This window comes from Thamnophis sirtalis, unplaced genomic scaffold (genome assembly GCF_051295495.1).
Source record: "Thamnophis sirtalis isolate CommonGarterSnake01/CBP01778 unplaced genomic scaffold, rThaSir2_p1.2 scaffold_15, whole genome shotgun sequence".
Taxonomy (NCBI): domain Eukaryota; kingdom Metazoa; phylum Chordata; class Lepidosauria; order Squamata; family Natricidae; genus Thamnophis; species Thamnophis sirtalis.
In genome coordinates, this window is record NW_028261395.1 from 39,045,709 (window position 1) to 39,066,442 (window position 20,734).

The following is a 20,734-nucleotide window of genomic DNA, read 5'->3' on the forward strand; positions in this document are numbered from 1 at the left end:
CTCCAGGGGAAAGGATACTGCAAAATCCCCATTCCCTCCACACTCCTGGGGAAAGGATACTGCAAAATCCGCATTCCCTTCCCACTCCTGGGGGAAAGATACTGCAAAATCTCCATTCCCTCCCTATTCCTGGGGAAAGGATACTGCAAACTCCATTCCCTCCCCACTCCTGGGGAAAGGATACTGCAAAATCCCCATTCCCAAACCACTCCAGGGGAAGGATACTGCAAAATTCCCATTCCCTCTGCACTCCAGGGGAAGGATACTGCAAAATCCCCATTGCCTTCCCACTTCTGGGGGAAAGATACTGCAAAATCTCCATTCCCTCCCTATTCCTGGGGAAAGGATACTGCAAACTCCATTCCCTCCCCACTCCTGGGGAAAGGATACTGCAAAATCCCCATTCCCAAACCACTCCAGGGGAAGGATACTGCAAAATCCCCATTCCCTCTGCACTCCAGGGGAAGGATACTGCAAAATATCCATTTCCACCCCACTCCAGGGGAAGGATACTGCAAAATCCCCATTGCCTTCCCACTCCTGGGGAAGGATACTGCAAACTCCCCATTCCTTAGGAAAGGATACTGCAAAATCCCCATTCCCTCCCCACTCCTGGGGAAAGGATACTGCAAAATGTCCATGCTCTTCCCACTCCTGGGAAAAGGATAGTGCAAAATCTCCATTCCTTTTCCACTCCTGGGGAAAGGATACTGCAAATTCCCCATTCCCAAACCACTCCAGGGGGAAGGATGCTGTAAAATCTCCATTCCCTCCCAACTCTGACTGCAAAATCTCCATTCCCTCCCTACTTCAGGGGAAGGATACTACAAAATCTCCATTCCTCCCCAACTCATGGGGAAGGATTCTGCAAAATCTCCATTCCCTCCCCACTCCTGGGAGAAGGATACTGCAAAATCTCCATTCCCTCCCCACTCCTGGGAGAAGGATACTGCAAAATCCCTATTCCTTCTTCACTCCTGGGGAAAGGATACTGCAAAATCTCCATTCCCACCCCACTCTGAGGCCAGCCAGAGGTAGTATTTTTCTGTTCTCTGAAGTACTGAAAATTTCCGCTACCGGTTCTCCAGAACCTGCTGAATTTCACCCCTGAGCTGCCCCAAAGGAAAGCCGAAAAGGCTCAAGACGTTGCTTTTTTCCCTAACCCTGGCTCAGGGAGCTATGCTTTGAATTGCAGTGATTGAGGCAAATTGGCCACGGACTCTCGGATCGGCAGCCCCTCAAGCGCAGATCCCGGAGAAGATGATGGGGTAGAAGCTGTCTCTAAAAGTTGTCAGCCATTTTTCTGTGGTCGTGAACAATTTCTCTCCCCCCCCCCCCAATACACCTAAAATACTACCCTGTGTGCAATTTTTCTTGCCATCTGTTGCCTCTCATCGCCACCCCATGACTAAAAACTACTCACGTAACATTTCATTCTCCCCCTTCCCCACGCAAGTCCAAAACAAATGCAATTTTGGCTGCTCTCCAATCCCTCTTGCATTCTGTTCTGGGTTTGGTTGCATTGTTTTCTCACCCACCCCCCGCCCACCCCAATCCCACCCTGCCCCCGGGTGGTGCTGAGGGGTGGGCCGGGGTGTGTGTGTGTCACAACAAGTGGCCTTATGTCCCTTTTCCCTTCAGGGCCGTGGGCAGCTGGGGTGCCTCCTAATTACATCAGCTGGCTTTGCCGCGATGGTCCCCGGCCCATCCAAACCCTCATCTCATCATGCGTGCCAGCTCCCATGAGGCAAAAGGGAGGCCTGGCCTGCCAGTTTGTATGAGCTGCGGTGGCGCAGTGGTTAGAGTGCAGTTCTGCAGGTTCCTGCTGCTGCCTGCCGGCTGCCTGCAATTTGGCAGTTCAAATCTCACCAGGCTCAAAGTTGACTCAGCCTTCCATCCTTCCAAGGTGGGTCATATGAGGATCCAGATTGATGGGAGGCAAGAAACTGACTCTGTAAACCGCTTAGAGAGGCCTTTAAAGCACTGTGAAGCGGTATATAAGTCTAAGGGCTATTGCTATTTTACGGCAAGTTCACCAGAGTTGCCAAACCACTCAGCTGGTGACACGCAGAGCCCCCTCTGTGGGCACACACGCTGTCCAGCTGCTCTTCTGTTTTCCGGTGTGCACATGCGTGTCAGCTAGCTGGTCTTTGTGGGCACCAGAAAATGTTTTTCGGGCCGTTTGCAGGCCATTTTTCAGGCCGTTTATGCGCCTTTTTCAGGCCAAAACTGGCCGGAAAACAGCCAAAACTGGCCGGAGAACAGGCACGCGCATGCCGGGCAGCTGATCTTTGGGTTTCTGGTGCTCTGGCACACACACATGCAGTGCATGCACACACGTGCACACGCCCCATGCATGCATGCATGTTCCGTTTTGGGCACTCTGTGCCGAAAAGGTTCGCCCCGAGTGCTTTAAGCATTGGAGCCCCCTTCCCAACCATACTCTAGTCTTCCAGTAGGTGACACTGGGAGCCCTATCGGCTTCTCTCCCCCCACTCCCCGCTCCCCCCAGGAAACGAACCCTTGAAATCTCTCTGAGCCACCCGTGACTACAGTTTGTTCTGTTGCTTACAGCTCCGGAGGATGATGTGGCCAGTTAGCTGAGGGCAGCCAGCAGGAGAATAGGCTAGGATTGTTTCTTTACCTAAAGTTGTTAGAGTTCTCTTTACGTAGCTTAGCATCTTAGGGGGTTTCCCAGAAGGCTTTGCAAAGGTGGGGGGGCGTTTCTGCCCTGTATTTGGCTGGAGGAGCAGCGGAGGCCCTTCCTGTGTGGATCTGACCAAGTCTGAGTGCTGGCCAAGGCTTGTTTTGTGCATGTCTGGAGAAAGGGGGGGAGGGTTTGAGTGCTGTTTTCCGGAGGGAGGAGCTGGGGAAGGCTGGCCATCGTCTCCTCGAATCCTGGGGGCTTCGGAGCGTTCCCTCCAGGAAGAGACAGTGGACGGGAAGGGGCTTTGTGCCCTTGTTGCCCGCTGGCACTCGCTGTCGTGTCCCTGCGAGGACTCTTCAGTCTCACGGATAGGATTTGGCCAGATACCGTATTTTTCAGAGTATTAGACGCACCTTTTTACCTCAAAAAAGAGGCTGAAAATCTGGGTGCGTCTTATACACTGAATACAGCATTTTTTGCCTCCTGAAACCCCACACCCTTCACCAAAATGGCCATGCAGAGCCTGTAGGAGGCTTTCAGAGAGCTCCTGCGGGCTGGGGAGGGCAGAAATGAGCAAAAAATTGACCGTTGTTTGCTCAATTTTGTCCCCCTAGTCTCCAGGAGCACTCTATAAGACTCCTAAACGCTATGCATGCAATTTTGTTGACAAAAAACAGGGCCGTTTTGGGGAGGTCTGCAGAGTGCAAAAACTTTTTTTTAAAATTTGCCTCTTCAAAACCTTGGCGCATCTTATACTCCGGTGTGTCTCATACTCCGAAAAATACGGTAAATGACCATTGCGTTTTTGTTCGCACAAGTCAAGAGAGAGAACAGGAGGAGATATCATCTTTTTCTCCTGAGATCGTCCCGACTTGCAGCTACTCTGAATTTATTTCAAGTATTCCCTAGCCTGCAATGGGCAGAACAATGAAAAAAAGGAGGCAGTCAGAAAGATCTAGGGCAAAAAAAAAAGGGTGGGGGGGGGCAGGAGGGAGCAGGCTCTTCCTGGTGGCTTTTCACAGCCAGCGGTTGTGCCGCGCAATGGTGCTGGAGAGGACGCCTCTTGTGGCTCATGAGGACAGGCTGGCAATTTGGATAGACAGCCGGGGCGTTAAAAACTGAAGCTCAGGGCAGGCGGGGCAGGCCTCCTCTGCCCCCTTCTCTCCTTCCCCTCCCTCCACGTTCAGCTCCCAGCTGCTGCTGCTCTGCCTGGGGTGGGGTGGGGGTGTCCCCGCCACCCTCTCCCTTGGGAACACTCAGCCCGATTGCCCCCATGCAATAGTGGGGTGGGCTTTCCCGGGGCTGCTTCCTTGGTGCAATGGAGCAACTCCCTGTCCTGGCCACAGGTTCACTCGTGTTGGGGGGGGGGGTCAGCTGTGGTCAGCCGTGCCCCTCTCTCCGTGTGCTGCAGCTGTGCTTCTGTTGTAGTGCTCTTTATTTTCTCATCTCTCATTTATGCAGCCCCCTCCCACCCCCCATGGGTTTCATTTGCATAGAGTGTGACATTTTGGCCTTTTGTGGTGTGTTTCTGACTCTCTGTGCCTTCCCTTTTTTTGTGTTTTTGTTTCTCCCGCTTCTCCTCAGTTTGCAGCTGGGCCGCGACCTGCCCACCACCAGGTACTGTACCCTCCTTGACTCCCCTAGCCCCCCTCTCTTTATCCCTCTACTGCAGACTGGTTGGGGGATGGGAATGGGGAGGGCATTCTGGCTGGCTGGCCCTCCTCCTCCTAATTCTCAATAAATGCTCTTTGGGAAACACCTTAACCTCAGGCTCTGGGCCGCCTCCCCTTTCTAACAGCTATTAATTTCTTGCTTTCCTGCCCCCTAACGGCCCTCTTCCACATGTCCTGAAGAAGGTGGTCTCAGTGCTCTTTGGTGCTTATGAGACCCTTTAAACTGCTAGGTTCTGCCAACCTAGTAGTTCGAGAGCACGTAAAAAATGCAAGTAGAAAAATAGGAACCACCTTTGGTGGGAAGGAAACAGGGTCATTTCCGGACTTTTGGAACCTCCAGTTGGCCCATTTTCCCTCCTCTCCCTGAGCCTCCATGATGAGCGGGCCGCGTGGAGACTCTTGGGAGGGGTGGGCGTGGCCAGCCAGGGGTGACATTTGGGGGTTCGCCAAACTGAGCTCCTGTTACTTGTCCCGGCTCCTGCCAACCTAGCAGTTAGAAAGTACGTAAAAAATGCAAGTAGAAAAATAGAGACCACCTTTGGTGGGAAGGAAACAACGTTCCATGCGCCTTTGACGTTTACTCATGCCAACCACATGACCACGAAGACGTCTTTGGACAGGGCTGGTTCTTCGGCTTTGAAACGGAGATGAGCACCACCCCCTAGAGTCAGGAACGACTGGCACATATGTGTGAGGGGAACCTTTTCCTTGAGAGGATGGCAGGGTTCCTAGTCTACGGAGTGAGGAGACTTGAGCCCCAACCTACATTTCATAGCAAGCTGCTCTTCTGTTCCTCCGCTTTGTGTCAGATCAGGATGTGTCCCTGCGGGATTGGGGAGGGTTGGGTTGTGTCTAATACACAAGAGGTGCAGCCGGCGCTGCTGAATTGCAGTTTGGAAAGCTGGGCCCTGGTCTTACGGAGCCAAGACCGGCAAATCTGATAGCCGAAAGTGTCACCTGAGGCTGGTGTTCTGGCCTGAATCGAGCATCTGTGAGCCTCGCGCCAGAACTGGTGAGGATTGTGAGATCCGGCACGGTTCAACTTGGGTCACCTCTTTCTACTTGATGCCTAATATTGGGGTTCCATGGGTGCCACCCAGGATTGCCTCTTGGCTGGATTCTTTAAGTGGTCTGGAAGAGAGAGAGAGAGAGAATGTCCAGAGGGGCTTCTCCATTCCCTCCTCCTCTCTGTGGCCCCACTTCTGTGTCGTTGAAGACTAGGAAAGGACCACTCGGGCCATTGCACGTTGGGGCTATCTTGGCTGAGCTGCCCCTCCCCGGGAATGGGTGGAGAATCAGAGATCCAGATCCATAGAGAAGGCTGCCTCTTGACCCCTTGAGGTCTCCTTGATGGGCGCTTGATGGATTACATGTGATCTTCATGGACCACAATGAAATGAAAACACACAAGTCATTAAAGGCAGTCTGGTCCCAGAACTGGATGTTAGCAGAAATTGTATCACAAGTAGAAGTTCAGAGTCCTGTTAATGTCTTTCCCGCTCTGTGTGTGTGGGGTGTGTGTGTGTGCAGGGCAGAGACCTGCCAAGTGCCAATTAATATGCTGGCCATAATAGATGCCCAGTGCTTTTGTCAGGATCTCCGGGCCTCAACCGGTCTCTGTAAGGCCAAAAGCTGTGGCTTTTGGGCAGCGAGGTCATCAGACCAATGGCTGCTGCAATCATTTTGTCATTTGACACCCCCACCGCAAAAAAATGCCCATAAACTCTGGTTCGGTTTGATCAATATTGGCTGAGTGTTTGTGGGGGAACACACATACACACACACGGTCTTGTGGATCCTCCCAGAGCCTTTTGCTCATTGCCCTTCTGTGCCCCTGGCTTTGCCTTTGGTGGTGTCTGCCGTGACGTTTGAGCTGATTTGCACCTTCTCCTGCAAATCCCTTGCAGGCAACTAGCGCATCGGGATGCGCAACAAGAAGCTGTTAAGAAACAACCATGAGTTTGGGGGGGGGAGAGAATGAACCATTACGGGTGACAAAAGCAGGGGGAGCCTAAAATCGATGCTTCCTAGGAAGGCTGCTTCTCCACAGGTTGAGAGGAGTCGGACAAAGACTCTGCCAGATCTGGGGGTCTCTCGTAGCTCCCCATTTGCTTGAATTCCGATCGGTCAGCCCCTGTATTGGTCAGTGGCTAAGTGGACGCATCCTGCAGTTTGAGATGCAGTCCCGACCTTGTCATGTTGGGAAGAGGAGGGGGATGATCATTGTCCTCCTCTCCTGTTCTTTCCTCGCATGCAGGTAGTCCTCGACTTATGACCACAACCAAGCCCAAAACCCTCTTTTGCTAAGTGAAGCGATTGTTCCGTGAATTTTGCCCCGTTTTGCAATCTTTCTTGCCACGGTCGTTAAGCAAATCTGGCTTCTCCGTTGACTTTGCTTGTGTCCAAAGGCTGCCAAAGGGGATCACATGACCCTGGGGCACTGCGACCATCATAAATCTGAGTCATACTGCCAAGTATCTGAATTTTAATCACGTGAACGCAGAGGGATGTTGCAACGGTTGTGAAAGCATGAAAAAAACCCTGATTGACAGCCATTTTTTCCCCCACTGATGTTATAACTTCGAACGGTCACTGCTGTAAGTCGAGGATTACATGTCAGGTTTCCGAAAGATGCCCTAATTAACTTACGAGCCTCCAGACAAGTTTCCAAAGAAATCCAGTCATTTATTATTACTTGATAACAGACATGGAAATGCTTTACAGGTTCACACCTGCATTAGACGACCAATAGATAAGTGCTGGGTGAGGGAAGGGGAAACAGGCAGAAACATATACCGTATTTTTCAGAGTATTAGGTGCACCTTTTTCCTTCAAAACAGAGGGTGAAAATCTGGGTGCGTCTTATACACTGAATGCAGCATTTTTTTGCCTCCCGAAACCCCAACCCCTTTGCAAAAATGGCTGTACATAGCCTTTAGGAGGCTTCCAGAATGCTCCTGGGGCTAGGGAGGGCAAAAATGAGTGAAAAACAGGCTGTTTTTGCTAGTTTTTGCTCCCCCAGCCCCCAGAAGCACTCTATAAGCCTCCTAAAGGCTATACATGCCTTTTTTTGACCAAAAACGGGACCGTTTTGCAGAGTGCTAAAACTTTTTATTTGCCTCTTCAAAATCTTGGTGCATCTTATACTCTGAAAAATACGGTATCTTTTCTGCGTCTGTGTTTCCATGGAGCGGAATGGAGCTTTCTAGGTCCAACCAGGTGCCCCAGCTGTCTCCTGGCTTGGGCAGGGCAGCGCCCCAAGGAAAGAGAGCACCTAGTAGCTCTCCATTCTGCTGTGCACTCGGGGGTCTCCCGAGGCAGCTCTGGGAAAGGAAATCCTTTCTCCCTGCCAGCAGCCCCTAAGTTGGATTGGATGTCCTCAAATACCTTGGGCTTCCACCCCGCAATAGAAGAGAAAACCCATGAAGGAAGGAGAGGGTGACTCAAGCAGCCGCAGGCTATTCCGATCTGCCTGGCTCCTCTTGGGACAGATAATGTTGGCGCCTGGCACGCAGGCCGCTCCGTCCAGGCTGGAGTCGTAGGTGCCTCGGAGGTTAGCTGGCCAGGCCGAGTGGGCCAGGGTCCTCCTCCGTTGCATGCTGGCCCCCTCCCTCTCCTCCCAGGGTTGACCTTTCCACTGTTCCACCGGCTTTCTTTTTATTTCCTGCTGCTTCTCGTTGTTGAAGGGAGGATTCAGACCTATCCAGGTAACTTTCACTACTGGCTCTGCATGGCCCAACTGTCTCTTTGCTCTCATCACCACCCCCTCATTAACAGTCGGATGTTTTAATGCTTGCACCTTCGCACACGGGAGAGTCTACACCAGAGGTCGGCAACCTTAAACACTCCAAAGAACCACAAAGATCTTAAACAGAAGCTCCCCATCTCCTCCTAGCGCAGTGTCCCTTTTTCCTCTACCTGTCCTAACCAAAAACCCTATCAATTGTGGAACCGACAGGCAACAGGGAGCTGCAGCAGAGGGATGAAAGAGCCACATGCGGCTCCAGAGCCACATGCGGCTCCAGAGCCACATGCGGCTCCAGAGCCATGGGTTGCCGACCCCTACACGTTAAAAATGACACCACCTTGCCATCTTTAACCAGAGCTCTTGGCCCTCCTGCCGATAGTCTTGGGGGACAAGAATGAAACACAATTTAAAGCCAGGTTGCTACCTTTTTTTTAATTTTTACACGAGGAGGACCAGCACTTTCCCATGGTAACCTCGGAGAAGGTCCCACCTGCCTCCCGTCTCTGGATGGCCGTGCGGGGGACTTGTGGGCCTTGTTTGCAGCCTCCATTTGGCTTTGGAAGCAGGACTTTCCAGAAATGGGAGCCCACCTAGCTTTCAGTTGGGAGCCCGGAGGGTCTTTCTGGTGCCAGTGATCCACTAACCCACCAGGTTCCTTGCTTCCCTCCCCCTCTCCCCCCAGTTTTTCCAGAGGCCTCAAATCCAGCCCCCTCGAGCTACGATCCAGAACAGCAGCCCCTCTCTCCGCCCAGGCGCACAAACCCCTACGGCTGTCTATCAGGCCAATCAGCACATCATGATGGTCAACCACCTCCCGATACCCTATCCGATGCCTCAGGGCCCCCAGTACTGTATTCCACAGGTAAGGTTGCTGCCGCCCGCTTCTGCTGGGGTGAGGTGAGGTGAAGTGGGGAGCACTGTGCTGTGGGCTGTCCTTGCTCCCCCTCCCCCTCCCGTAGTATTTGCCAGTTTTTAAGCTTTGGCTGGAAGGAACGCCACCCTTGGAAAAGCCGCGGCAGGCGTCTTCACCTGGTGGGCACCACAAGCCCTCTCTGCTCCTGCCAGGGAGGGGGCTGAGTTTTCATGGCTTGTTTCTGATTGGGGGGGGTGGTTATAGGAAGGTAGAACTTGCCCTCTGGTGCTTTCCAGCCAGAGGCCTGCTTTGCTTCCTCCCTAGAGAGAGGGGGGCGGGCATTTTCTCCTTTCTCACTGCTGTTTTTCCCTCTTCTCTCCTTATGCCTGATGCCGTTCCTTCCGCAGTATCGGCATAGCGGTCCTCCTTACGTGGGCCCCCCACAACAGTATCCTGTTCAGCCCCCAGGGCCTGGCCCCTTTTATCCAGGACCGGGGCCTGGAGAATTCCCCAACGCCTATGGTAAGATCAGGGGTTGGGCTTCAAAAACTGCAGCAACGGGATCGCTGCCCCGTTGCTGGGTGGGCATGGCCTAGTTGGCCTGCATTTTTCACCCTCCCCAGGCTCTGGAGGCTGGAAACAGGCCCGTTTCTGGACTTCCGGAACCTTCGATAGGCCCATTTCCCCCCATCTCCAAGCCTCCAGGCGGGCCCTGCACTTCTGGCATGATGAACAGGCCGTGTGGAGACTCCTGGGAGGGGTGGCCTCTGCCAGCCAGGGATGTCATTTGTGGGGGTTCGCCAAACTGAGCTCCCATGACTTGTCCCAGCTTCTGCCAACCTAGCAGTTTGAAAGCACATAAATAATCCAAGTAGAAAAATAGGAACCACCTTTGGTGGGAAGGTCATAGCGTTCCAGGCGCCTTCAGTGTTGAGTCATGCCGGCCACATGACCACAGAGACGTCTTCGGACAGCGTTGGCTCTTTGGCTTTGAAACGGAGATGAGCACCGCCCCCTAGACTCATGAACGACCAGCGCATATGTGCGAGAGGAAGAATTTTCTTCTCTTTTCTTCCCTCCCTTCAGGAGCCCCTTTCTATCCGAGTCAGCCGGTGTATCCGTCGACGCCCATCATAGTGCCTACCCCCCAACAACAGCCGCTCCCACCCACCAAGCGGGAGAAGAAGACGGTAAGCGTTGTCCGCGGGGGCTTCTTCCCATGATTGGAACGGTTGACTGGCCAGGAGGCCGATCTCGGCTGCTGGAGGCAGCGCCCCTGAAGGGGTGGCATCAAGCAGGGCCCAGTCACCTGTCTGCATTTCCGGCAGTTTGAACCTCATCAGGCCAGAGGTTGGCTCCGCCTTCCGTCCTTCCGAGGTCGGTAAAGTGAGGACCCAGATTGTTAGGGGCGATAGGCTGACTGTGCAAACCGCTTGGAGAGGGCTGTAAAAGCACCATGAAGTGGTATATGTCTATTGTTCAGAAGAACAGAAAACACTTTTTGATGACATAGGGAACAGCAGGGCGTTTAGCTCTTCGGTGGCCCCAGGTGGCATCTGAGGGTTATGAGTCACGGGTTGCGCTGTGGTTACAGTGCAGTACTGCAGGCTCCTTCTGCTGGCTGCCAGCTGCCAGAAGCTTGGCAGTTCGAATCTCACCAGGCTCAAGGTTGACTCAGCCGCCCGTCCTTCGGAGGTGGGTAAATGAGGACCCAGATTGTTGGGGGCAAGAGGCTGACTCTGTAAACCACTTAGAGAGGACTGTAAAGCGGTATGTAAATTTGAGTGCTATTGCTACCTCTGCTGCCTGGGCATCTTCTACAGTGTCCAATTGGGTCTGGCTTGGCCTCCCTGTGGGATGATCTGAGTAAAGGGGACTCAGTGGCTTCCTTGTTTTTTTGTTTTTGTTTTTGTGACAGATCCGCATCCGGGATCCGAATCAAGGGGGCAGAGACATAACGGAAGAAATTATGTCTGGCGGAGGGAGCAGGAACCCCACGCCTCCTGCAGTCCGGCCCACCTCTACCCCTACGCCTCCCCAGGTAACCAGCCCCTCCTCCCTCCCCTCCTTTCTCCAGAGGAATCCGCGCTTGGAATGTCTATACATTAGCTCCTGCTGTGCCTATAGAATAGAATAGAGCAGAATATAGAATAGAATTAGGGAGTAGAATAGAACAGAATATAGAATAGAATAGAATTAGGGAGTAGAATAGAATAGAACATAGAATAGAATAGAATAGAATTAGGGAATAGAACAGAATAGAGAATAGAATAGAATTAGGGATAGAATAGAATTAGGGAATAGAATTAGAGAATAGAATTAGAGAATAGAATAGAATTAGGGAATAGAATAGAATTAGGGAATAGAGTTAGAAAATAGAATAGAATTAGGGAATAGAATAGAACAGAATATAGAATGGAATAGAATTAGCGAGTAGAATAGAATAGAACATAGAATAGAATTAGGGAGGAGAATAGAATAGAACATAGAATAGAATAGAATTAGGGAATAGAATAGAACAGAATAGAGAATAGAATTAGGGAATAGAATAGAATTAGGGAATAGAATTAGAATAAGGGAATAGAATAGAATTAGGGAATAGAATAGAACAGAATATAAAATATAGAATAGAATAGAATTATTGACCAAGTGTGATTGGACACACAAGGAATTTGTCTTTGGTGCATGGGCTCTCAGTGTACATAAAGTAAAATAAAATAGAATACATTGGTCAAGAATCATAAGATGCGACACCTAGTGATAGTCATAGGTTACTAATAAGCAATCAAATTATACTAGGAAACAAATAAAACAAATAAAATGTTAAAGATACAAGCAACATGGATATAGCCATAAGTGCGAAGAGATAGGTACTAGAAAAGAGACAGGTACTCTACTGTCCTGAGGAGAAAGTGGGTCTCCAGCACAGGTAGTCCTCCACTTACGACCACAACTGAGCTCAAAATTTCTGTTGCCAAGCGAGACAGAATTTTGCTCCATCTTACAACCTGGCCACAGCTGTTAAGTGAATAACTGCAGCTTTTAAGCTAGTCACACGGTCATTAAGTGAATCTAGCTCCCCCTCCCCCTGCATTGTCTTTGCTTGTCAGAAGGCCGCCAAAGGGGATCACGTTCCTCCCCTTCCCGGGGACAACCATCACAAATCTTGAGTCAGTTGCCAAACATCCCAATTTTCATCGTATGACCATGGGGAACGCTGCCACAAAAGCATGCAAAAAATGGGGGAGCGCCTGTCATGCGAGCATGCGCGCTGGAGAGGGTCGCGCATTGCATTAGCGATGCAGCACACCCACGCACAACTCCCCTGCGGTTCCCCCATTTATGGCACGCAAGCCAAAAAAGGTTCGCCATTGCTGCCCTATCAATTGTGGAGCTGACCGGCGTCGGAGCCGCTGCAGAGGGATGAAAGAGCCACATGTGGCTCCAGAGCCACACAGGGTTTGACCCATGGGCTAGGCCATTTCAAAGAATTGGCCTGTCAGTTGAATTCTGGGAGCTTAGAAGGATGGCAGGGGGAGAGGGTGTTGTTTTCCCCTGACCCAGGATCCTTGGCCCATTGCCCAGAGTGGGGGGGGAGGGTTCGAGACATGCGGAAAGCTGTGCTCTGCTGTCATCGTCCGTGTAGCCGCCGGTAGTAACATTCTTTCTCTTCCCACCTTTCTCCTGCTGCTTTCCTCTTCTCCCCACCTCCCTCCCCCCCCAATGTATATTACGGTTTGTTTGTTTTTTCTTTTTCCTAATTTTCTTTGTTTTTTTCCTCTCCTCCTTCTTCCGCCCGCCTGCTTGCCTGCGTTCCCACTTTGCCAGTTTTTAACGTTCGCACGCTCACGATCGCTCTTTTTTTGTACCTCAAATCTCAGCAGCAGCCGCAGCCGCAGCTGCCCAGCCAGGTCCCTGAGCACAACGCTGTGGCCTGCGGGACCGTGGAGAGCTCTCCCCTTCCTGCCAGCAGCCCCATCGCAACGACGGGCGGCCTCAAGCAAGGTGGGTGGATGGATGGACAGCTCGTCCTGGTTGGAGAGAGAGAAGTGGGTCTTGTCCCCCCTCCTCCTCCCCCGAGGATCTTTAGGGGTGGAGAAGAGGTTGAGAAACACCCCCCCCCAATTCTGCATACTAGAGGGCAGGACGAGATTGGTTGTCTCGAGCCCCATCTGCAAAGACTCGAAAGGACGCAGGGAAGCCGAAATTCCATGACTGTAACCCAGCCTTACTCCTACTGCTCTGTCCTGGCCTCTGGCCTCTTTTCAGCACCCAAACCTGTAGGAGAAGCTGCTTGACCCACCCACCTCCCTCACACTCTTGGGAGAGGTGGTTTGAAGCACGCCTCCCCCCCCCCCCCACACACACTTCTCTGGTCTTGCCGCAGCCTGGCCCAATCCTGCTAAGCTGTTCCCAGGGCTGTTTTGTGCTTAGGGACTGGCAGCCTGGCACTCTCAGTGAGGAAAGGAGAGCTGCCAGTCTTCCTGGGCTCTGAGGGAGGGTTCCGACCCCAACTTGGCCATCTCGGGGGGTGCGGATAGGGATGGGATTTTTGTATATAGGCAATCTAAGACTCGGTTCTCTTGGATTTGTGGTTTGAATTTTATATTCGTTTCTGTCTTGTCGTTATTACTGTACTCACCGCACATGCCCTGTCTCCTCCTGGTAGGGGACGGGTGGTTTATTTTAAAATGCAGTAAGAAAATCTAATCACATAGACGCACATGCTGCGTGCTGCTATCCCCACCCACCAGGACCATTTCCTCATCACATTGTTTGGCCGCCCTGACACCCCCCCCCCTCCTCTCACACCTCCCCACTGTTGGATCAACCTTCCCTTGCTTAGCGCTTCTCTTCCACTTTTGTCTTTCAAATGTGGGTGGCAATATATCCTGGTTCAGAACGATTGGCTTGCTGGGTTGACTCCAGTCTAAGAGGGACGCAGTGGCTAAGATGCTGAGCTTGTCGATCAGAAGGCCGTCAGTTCGGCTGTTTGAATTCCTAGCGCCGTGTAAAGGAGTGAGCTCCCGTTACTTGTCCCAGCTTCTGTCAACCTAGCAGTTCAAAAGCACGTAAAAAATCCAAGTAGAAAAAGAGGAACCACCTTTGGTCGGAAGGGAACAGTGTTCCGTGCGCCTTTGGTGTTGAGTCATGCAGGCCACATGACCACGGAGAAGTCTTTGGACAGTGCTGGCTCTTCGGCTTTGGAACGGAGATGAGCACCACCCCCTAGAGTCGGGAACAGCTAGCACATATGTGCAAGGGGAACCTTTACCTTTAAGTCTAAAGGGAAATGAGAGCTTCAACAGCCCCCCTCCTCATCCTTGGGGCGATCCTCAATCCCGCCCCACTTGGAGGGCTCCTTCAGAAGAGCCTTGGCTCCAGAGCAGCAAACTTCCTCCTGCAGAGCTTTGCTTCTGACCCACCCCCACCCCCAAGTCACACAGCTCTCGACAAAGCCACTCCTGCCGTTACCACCTGGCAGCCAAAAGATGGCTGGCTTTGGATCGTGGTCTCTCCCTTTGCGGGCGTGGCCTGCAGGTGTGCCTGTCCTGTCATTCTGAGGTCGAAATGAATCAGGGATTGGGGGGGGGGGGCTTTCTGCGGGTTCCCCCATCTTAACGTCAGGGTTCCAAATAGCATCCGAAAGTAAATCCGAGTCCGAGGCAAAGGCTTCCTCAAAGTTCCAATTTATTAAGAGAGCCATATTGGCACATATGGGAAAACCCGAATCTGAAAGCTTCCCGGTTTTCCCCACCCAGTTGAAAGTTCAAGATCTTGTCCCCACACCCACCAGTCCATCACATGGTCCAATCTCCCACTGCCACGCTGGCAGTTCCACCCATCCCGTTCCGGCCAGGTGCAGAGGTGCAGAGACAAAGGATGACCTTGGCTTTCTAGAAAGAATTTTGTTATGGCTACATGTCATCTAACTCCGTACAACCCCCCCTCCCTTTTTCTCACAATAGAAAATGCATAGTAGAATAATAGTGTGGCAGGCCAAAGATCCAAAAGAAAGATGGCTGAAGGCCTGACACGTGGGTTGGCAAAGAGGTGAACCAATGAGAGCTTGCAGCTGGTGGGCCTTGGAGAGGGGCGGGGGGAGGCAACATCCGTTCGGTCTGACGGGGCTCGGCTTTTGTAATTCTGCCTTTCTCCTTTTCCCCAGAAGAGAAGCCTAAAACAGATCCAGTATTAAAATCTCCTTCCCCTGCCCTCAGACCAGAGCCGAGTGGAGAGAGGAAAGAACCAGCGGGCCTGACTGCGGAGACCCCCCTCTGCCCAGAGACCTCCTTGGAGCCTCCTGGTCCCGCTGGAGCCCCCTCCCTTGCAGTTGTGCCCCCCAGCAGGTCGCCACTTGCATCAGGCTCGCAGGATGGGTGCGAACTGGCTTCCCCGCCTCAGGAGGCTCCTCCTCCTCTTCCTCCTCCACTTGCCAGGGCTGGGCCCTGCCTGGAATTGCCCAGCTGCCCCCTGGCGGAGGAGGCCGACCCAGAGAGATGTCGGGAGCCCTCTAGGATAGTAGTGCCCAACGACCTGCACCAGACTGCTAGTGCTAATCTAAGTAACGAACTCAACGGAGTTCCCGAAAGGGTAACGCTCAGCGAGAACATCCTGGAACCTGGCGAACCGAAGGAAGCCGTGCCGCCAGCTCTGGAACCCGCGAGTGAAGAAGAAGCAGAGGCCGAATGCGTGCCGCCTGCGGCTTCCGTGGCTCTTCCCGGCTCTCCCTCGCCGCCTCCAAGGCCTCCCCATTCTCCCCTTGCCCTGCCCGTGGCCCTCGCCCCCCATCTTTCCCCGTCTCCTCCCCGCTCGCCTTCCCCTCCTCTCCCGCCGGCTGGTGCTCCTGCCGCCCTCCAGGGGGATTTGGACAGAGAGGAGGCCCCCAAGCTGACTCTGAATGAAGACACTCCCAATGCGAAAGACGAACTGGAGGTGGACGGCCGGACGGAAGAAGAGGAGTTGGAAGAGGACGACGTCCAGGGCTTGAGTGCCAAGATCGACCTGGAAGAAGGTGGGTCAGCATGTGGGCCTTCGCCTTCCCCTCCTGGGTGACTCCTAGGAGAATGGCTGCCGAGCATGGCTCAGTTGCCCCAGCATGGCTTTCTCTGGAGCTCGAGTCAGCTCAAGGCTCTCCCTCACTTTGGGTGTGGGAAATGACCCCTTTTTGATCTTTGCAGCCCCAACCGCTGCAGCTGCACCAAAGACGTGGAAGAAACCAAAAGAACAGAGCCAGGCAGCCGACGAAGGGCTGGAAGCGGCGGAGGAGCCTGAGGTGAGTGGGGAGCAAGCCCCTCTGCACCTGGTGGGGCAGGATACCCAAAGGTGGGTGATCATCCCCCAAAGACACAATGCTGGATGGGCCTTCCCTGATGCCAGTCTGCTCAACTGGAGTAGGCTTCCTCCCGCCAAGGTAGGGATCGTCAAGAGCCACAAAGGTCGTAACCGGAAGCCCCCCATTCAATTCTGGCCGACCGGAAGTCCGGTTTCCCCACCATAGAGTCTCTTCCTAGCGCAGCCTCATTTTTCCTCTACTTGTCCTAACCGAAAGCCCTATCAACTGTACAGCTGCTCGGCAACGGAGCTGCAGCAGTGGAATGAAAGAGCCACATGCAGCTCCAGAGCCAAGAAATGCTGGCCCATGTACCAAGGGATGATGGATTTGGGGAAGGGGGAGAGAAGAGAGAGGAAGAGCTCGGATCAGTCTGGCCACAGGGTTGGGGGGGGGGGGAAATGTGGGACCTGGAATGTGGGACCTGTGGGGGGGCTCCCAGCAACTCCCAGTTGTCTGAGGTGCGGAGTGAGTTTTTGGCTTCCCCCCTTTGCGGAGAGAGGCTGCTGTGCTGCTTGCTGGGCCCCAGAGGGGTTAACTCGGGCCTGGCCCCTCTCTGCTTCAACCTCAGGCAGAAGATTTGCTCGGAGGGGAGAGGATCCCCGAAGCTGAGCAAGAGATCAGGAGTCTCAACACGGCCTCTCCATCCGACCTGAAAGTAGCCAATGTGACAGAAGAAAATGGCGAGCAGGAGGGAGAGCCTGTCCGCAACGGGGCCGAGGAGGCTCCTGAGAGGGAAGGAGGCTGCACGGAGAGTGCGAGCGAAGCCCCCGCCTGCCAGCAGAAGCCAGGTAGCCTCCATCCTCAGCCTGGTCTCCGAGCTCAGAGAGGGGAACTCCCCAGGCAGCCCCTCCACCGCCTGCAACCTCATGGGAACAGAGAGGGCAGCTCCAGGGGGGGAGAGAGTCTGAGGAATTGATGGCCTGCTTCCTGCAGGACCAGAAGTGAGCTGTGCCTGATAGGCCAGGTGGTTCATTTTCGGGGGTCCGGTCTTGCCATGGTTTCAGAGGGCGAGGAAGAGAAGGGCTGCCTTCCTCTTTTAGAGACACCTGGCCCCCAGGTGCTTTGGCTGCTGCTCCACCCCCCACCCCCCACCCCCACGTTCCAGCTCACTTCTGAACAAAATCAGACTTTGGGTGGGCTGCCGTGTGTGTGTGTGTGTGTGTGTGTGTGTTCGTGTTCTCCCTTTCAGAGGGACCCAGGGGATTCCCAAACAGCCTCATTGCCACCTCCCTCCTTTAGGAACTCAACGATGCGTTAGGTGCATCGTCTCTAGCCTCTTCCCAGGGACACGGTGGCTCAGTGACTAAGAATCTGAGCTTGTTGATCAGAAAAGTCAGCAGTTTGGCAGTTTGAATCCCTAGCGCCGCCTAACGGAGGGAGCTCCTGTTACTTGTCCCAGCTTCTGCCAACCGAGCAGTTCGAAAGCACGTAAAAAATGCAAGTAGACAAATAGGAACCACCTTTGGTGGGAAGGGAACAGCGTTGCGTGTGCCATCAGCGTTTAAGTCGTGCCGGCCACATGACCAAGGAGACGTCTTTGGACAGCGCTGTCTCTTCGGCTTTGAAACTGAGATGAGCACCGTCCCCTAGAGTCAGGAACAACAAGCACGTATGTGCGAGGGGAACCTTCACCTTTAATCATCATTGGGACTTGCCAAAAGATAGCTGTTGTCAGCCGGGTAAGGGAGAGAAAGCCCCTCTGGCACTCTTCTAGATGCTTTGAAAGGGGGACCCCAGGGCAGTCTGGATGGTCTCACTGCCCACTTTGGCCCAGACCTTGCAGCAGCCTCCCTCTGTAGAGAGAGGTGAGCTGGGCTGTGAAGAGCAACATTTCTGCCCCTACAGAACAGTGGAAGCCTGTGGACACCGAAGGGAAGAAGCAGTACGATCGGGACTTCCTGCTGGACTTCCAGTTCATGCCCGCCTGCATCCAGAAGCCAGAGGGGCTACCGCCAATCAGCGACGTCGTCCTCGATAAGGTTAGGAGCCTGTGAGTCAGCTGGGCACTAGAGGAGTGGACCATCCTCACCCCGGGGAAACCAGGAGGGCTGGACCGAAGACCCAGGAGCCCTCTGAGAGAAGGGAGGGAGGGATGGGGGCTCTGCCGGCCCCCTGCCCTGCATAACTCTTTCCCCTTTTTCCGGCCCTTCAGATCAACCAGCCCAAACTGCCTCTTCGGATGTTGGACTCTCGGATCTTGGCCCGGGGCCCAGACTTCACCCCAGCCTTCGCTGATTTTGGAAGACAGGTCCCCAGCGGACGGGGTAGCGCTGTAAGTGAGCTTCACCTCTTGCTTCGGTTTGCCTGCCTTTTGCCGTCCTTCTCTGTGCATGGTCATCCAGTGCACTGGCAGACACAGGCTTTGGATGTTCGGGTCTGCGCTTTGTCTTTCCTTTCCTTCCTTCCTTCCCTCCCGCTATCCGTGTCTCCCCCAACACTCTGCTCCGCTCTTTCCTCCCTACCAAAGCTCAGGCCTCCCCAAGTGCCTTCCCCAAGACTCCGGTCCTTCTGCTCCGGTCCTTCTGCTGCCTCTGCTTTCTCTCCTTGGGCCAAAGGCAGCCTGGAAAGCAAGCGGGGAGGGCAGTGCAGAGAACAGCTGGCTATTCAAGGGGCCACAGAATCTCTCCCCCCCCCTTCCCCCCCAAAAAACTTCTTCCCTGGTGCGGCTGCCCGGGCTGAGTCGCTCCCCTCCTTCCTTCGTTCCTTCAGGCCTGCAAAGTGCAGCCCCCACCCGGACTCCCCTCTGGCACGCGATGTGGCACCCCAGCATGCCCTTTGTTGGTCTCGTCTCACCCGCAGCTGAGGAACCTGCAGATAGGGGTAAGGCTTCTCGCTGCCCCCTCCCCGTCCCCCCACCCTTGGAGCTTTCAGCCTGCCTTTCCTCTCCCCCTCCCTCCTTACCCGGACAGAGGAGCCCTGGCTTACACGGCACTGGCCTTGCGCTGCATCAGGGCTGGGGGGGGGGGTACGTCCCTCGCAGAGGGCATGGTGGACTTTGGGCCTCAGATGGATACACCCTTGGCTGCTTTCCACAGTCCTGGGCACAAGGTGAGTCCTCTTGAGCCCAGTGGCTTCTCCAGCTGTCTGTTTGCAGTCCCGAGAGCCATACTGGGGGGCTGGGGGAGGGATCCCCTGCCTGCTGCTCTGCCCCCTTGACCTTGTATGACAATCCAGGGGACAGGCAAGACACTTTGCTTAGGGAAGGCCTGCTCCGTGCCTAGGCAGCAGCCGGCCGTGGGCCATCACCACCTGTCTTAGAGCAGCAGCAGCAGCAGCCTTCACTGCTGGACAGGAGGAAGCTGTGGGCAGGCTGGGCCCACGACCTGATTCTCGGCCACCCCACAGCAAGGGTGAAATCAACTTACCTTCGCTACCGGTTCGCAAATGTGAGCATGCGCAACCTCCACGCATGCGCAGGACCTTCTGCAGATGCACAGAGTGTAAAAAATGGGACGTGATGATGACGTCCAGTTGGGTGGGCAGAGCCTCCTGCTGTTGCTGTGACCGGTTTGCCAGAACCGGATAGAACCAGTCGAATTTTACCCCTGCCCCACAGGCAAGGGACATCATCACTCATTTCTTACTACCGTTTGCTGAGGTTTGCTGACGGAGGGGTGAAATTCAGCAGTTTCTGACAGGTTCTGGAGAATTGGTAGCGGAAGTTTTGAGTACCATATTTTCAGGGTATAAGACACACCTTTTTCCCTCAAAAAAGAGGCTGAAAATCTGGGTGCGTCTTATACACTGAACACAGCATTTTTTGCCTCCCGAAACCCTACCCCCTTCACCAAAAGGCCATGCATAGCCTTTAGGAGACTTTCAGAGTGCTCCCGGGGGCTGGGGAGGACAAATGAGCGAAAAATGGGCCATTTTTTGCTCATTTTTGTCCCTCCCCCCCCCACCCCCGAGGAGCACTCTATAAGCCTCCTAAATGCTATTCATGTCCTCTTTTTTTGACAAAAAGTGGGCCGCTTTTGGGAGTTCTGCAGAGTGCAAAAACTTTGTTTTTTTAAATTGCCTCTTCAAAATCTTGTTGAGTCATACTCCGAAAAATACGGTGGTTCGGAGAACTGGTAAATTACCACTTCTGGTTGCCCCCAGAGTGAGGTGGGAATGGGGATTTTGCAGTATCCTTCCAGAGAGGCCCTTTCCCAATCAGCAAATGGTGGGAGGAGAGCTGAGCCGCAATGAGCCCACCCTTCCAGTGGGCCAATTTTGCAGGACTCTCTCCCCACCCCCCTTGCTTCCACAAGAAACACCCGCAGAGTATGACAGCAAGGGGAGGTTCGAAAGCACGTAAAAAATGCAAGTAGAAAAATAGGGACCACCTTTGGTGGGAAGGTCACAGCGTTCTGTGCGCCTTCGGCGTTTTAGTCATGCCGGCCACATGACCACGGAGACTTCTTTGGACAGTGCTGGCTCTTTGCCTTTGAAAGGGAGATGAGCACCGCCCCCTAGAGTCAGGAATGACTAGCAC

At 53.7% G+C, this 20,734-nt stretch overlaps 1 protein-coding gene across 15 annotated transcripts in view; it reads left to right on the forward strand.

Annotated features, from left to right (window-relative positions):
* Positions 1-20,734, forward strand: part of EIF4G3 (eukaryotic translation initiation factor 4 gamma 3) — a 66,616-nt gene that overhangs the window by 28,545 nt on the left and 17,337 nt on the right. For 7 of the 15 annotated variants that reach the window (XM_087702000.1, XM_087702004.1, XM_087702008.1 and 4 more), the window contains 13 exons: positions 4,232-4,264; positions 8,007-8,027; positions 8,751-8,930; positions 9,329-9,443; positions 10,008-10,111; positions 10,840-10,962; positions 12,803-12,926; positions 15,091-15,936; positions 16,103-16,197; positions 16,826-17,045; positions 18,103-18,236; positions 18,410-18,529; positions 18,967-19,077. In XM_087702000.1, the coding sequence (XP_087558126.1) occupies positions 4,232-4,264; positions 8,007-8,027; positions 8,751-8,930; positions 9,329-9,443; positions 10,008-10,111; positions 10,840-10,962; positions 12,803-12,926; positions 15,091-15,936; positions 16,103-16,197; positions 16,826-17,045; positions 18,103-18,236; positions 18,410-18,529; positions 18,967-19,077 (2,226 nt within the window). The remainder of the gene's footprint in view (positions 1-4,231; positions 4,265-8,006; positions 8,028-8,750; positions 8,931-9,328; positions 9,444-10,007; positions 10,112-10,839; positions 10,963-12,802; positions 12,927-15,090; positions 15,937-16,102; positions 16,198-16,825; positions 17,046-18,102; positions 18,237-18,409; positions 18,530-18,966; positions 19,078-20,734) is intronic. The other 8 variants (XM_087702007.1, XM_087702015.1, XM_087702005.1 and 5 more) reach the window with 5 other exon arrangements.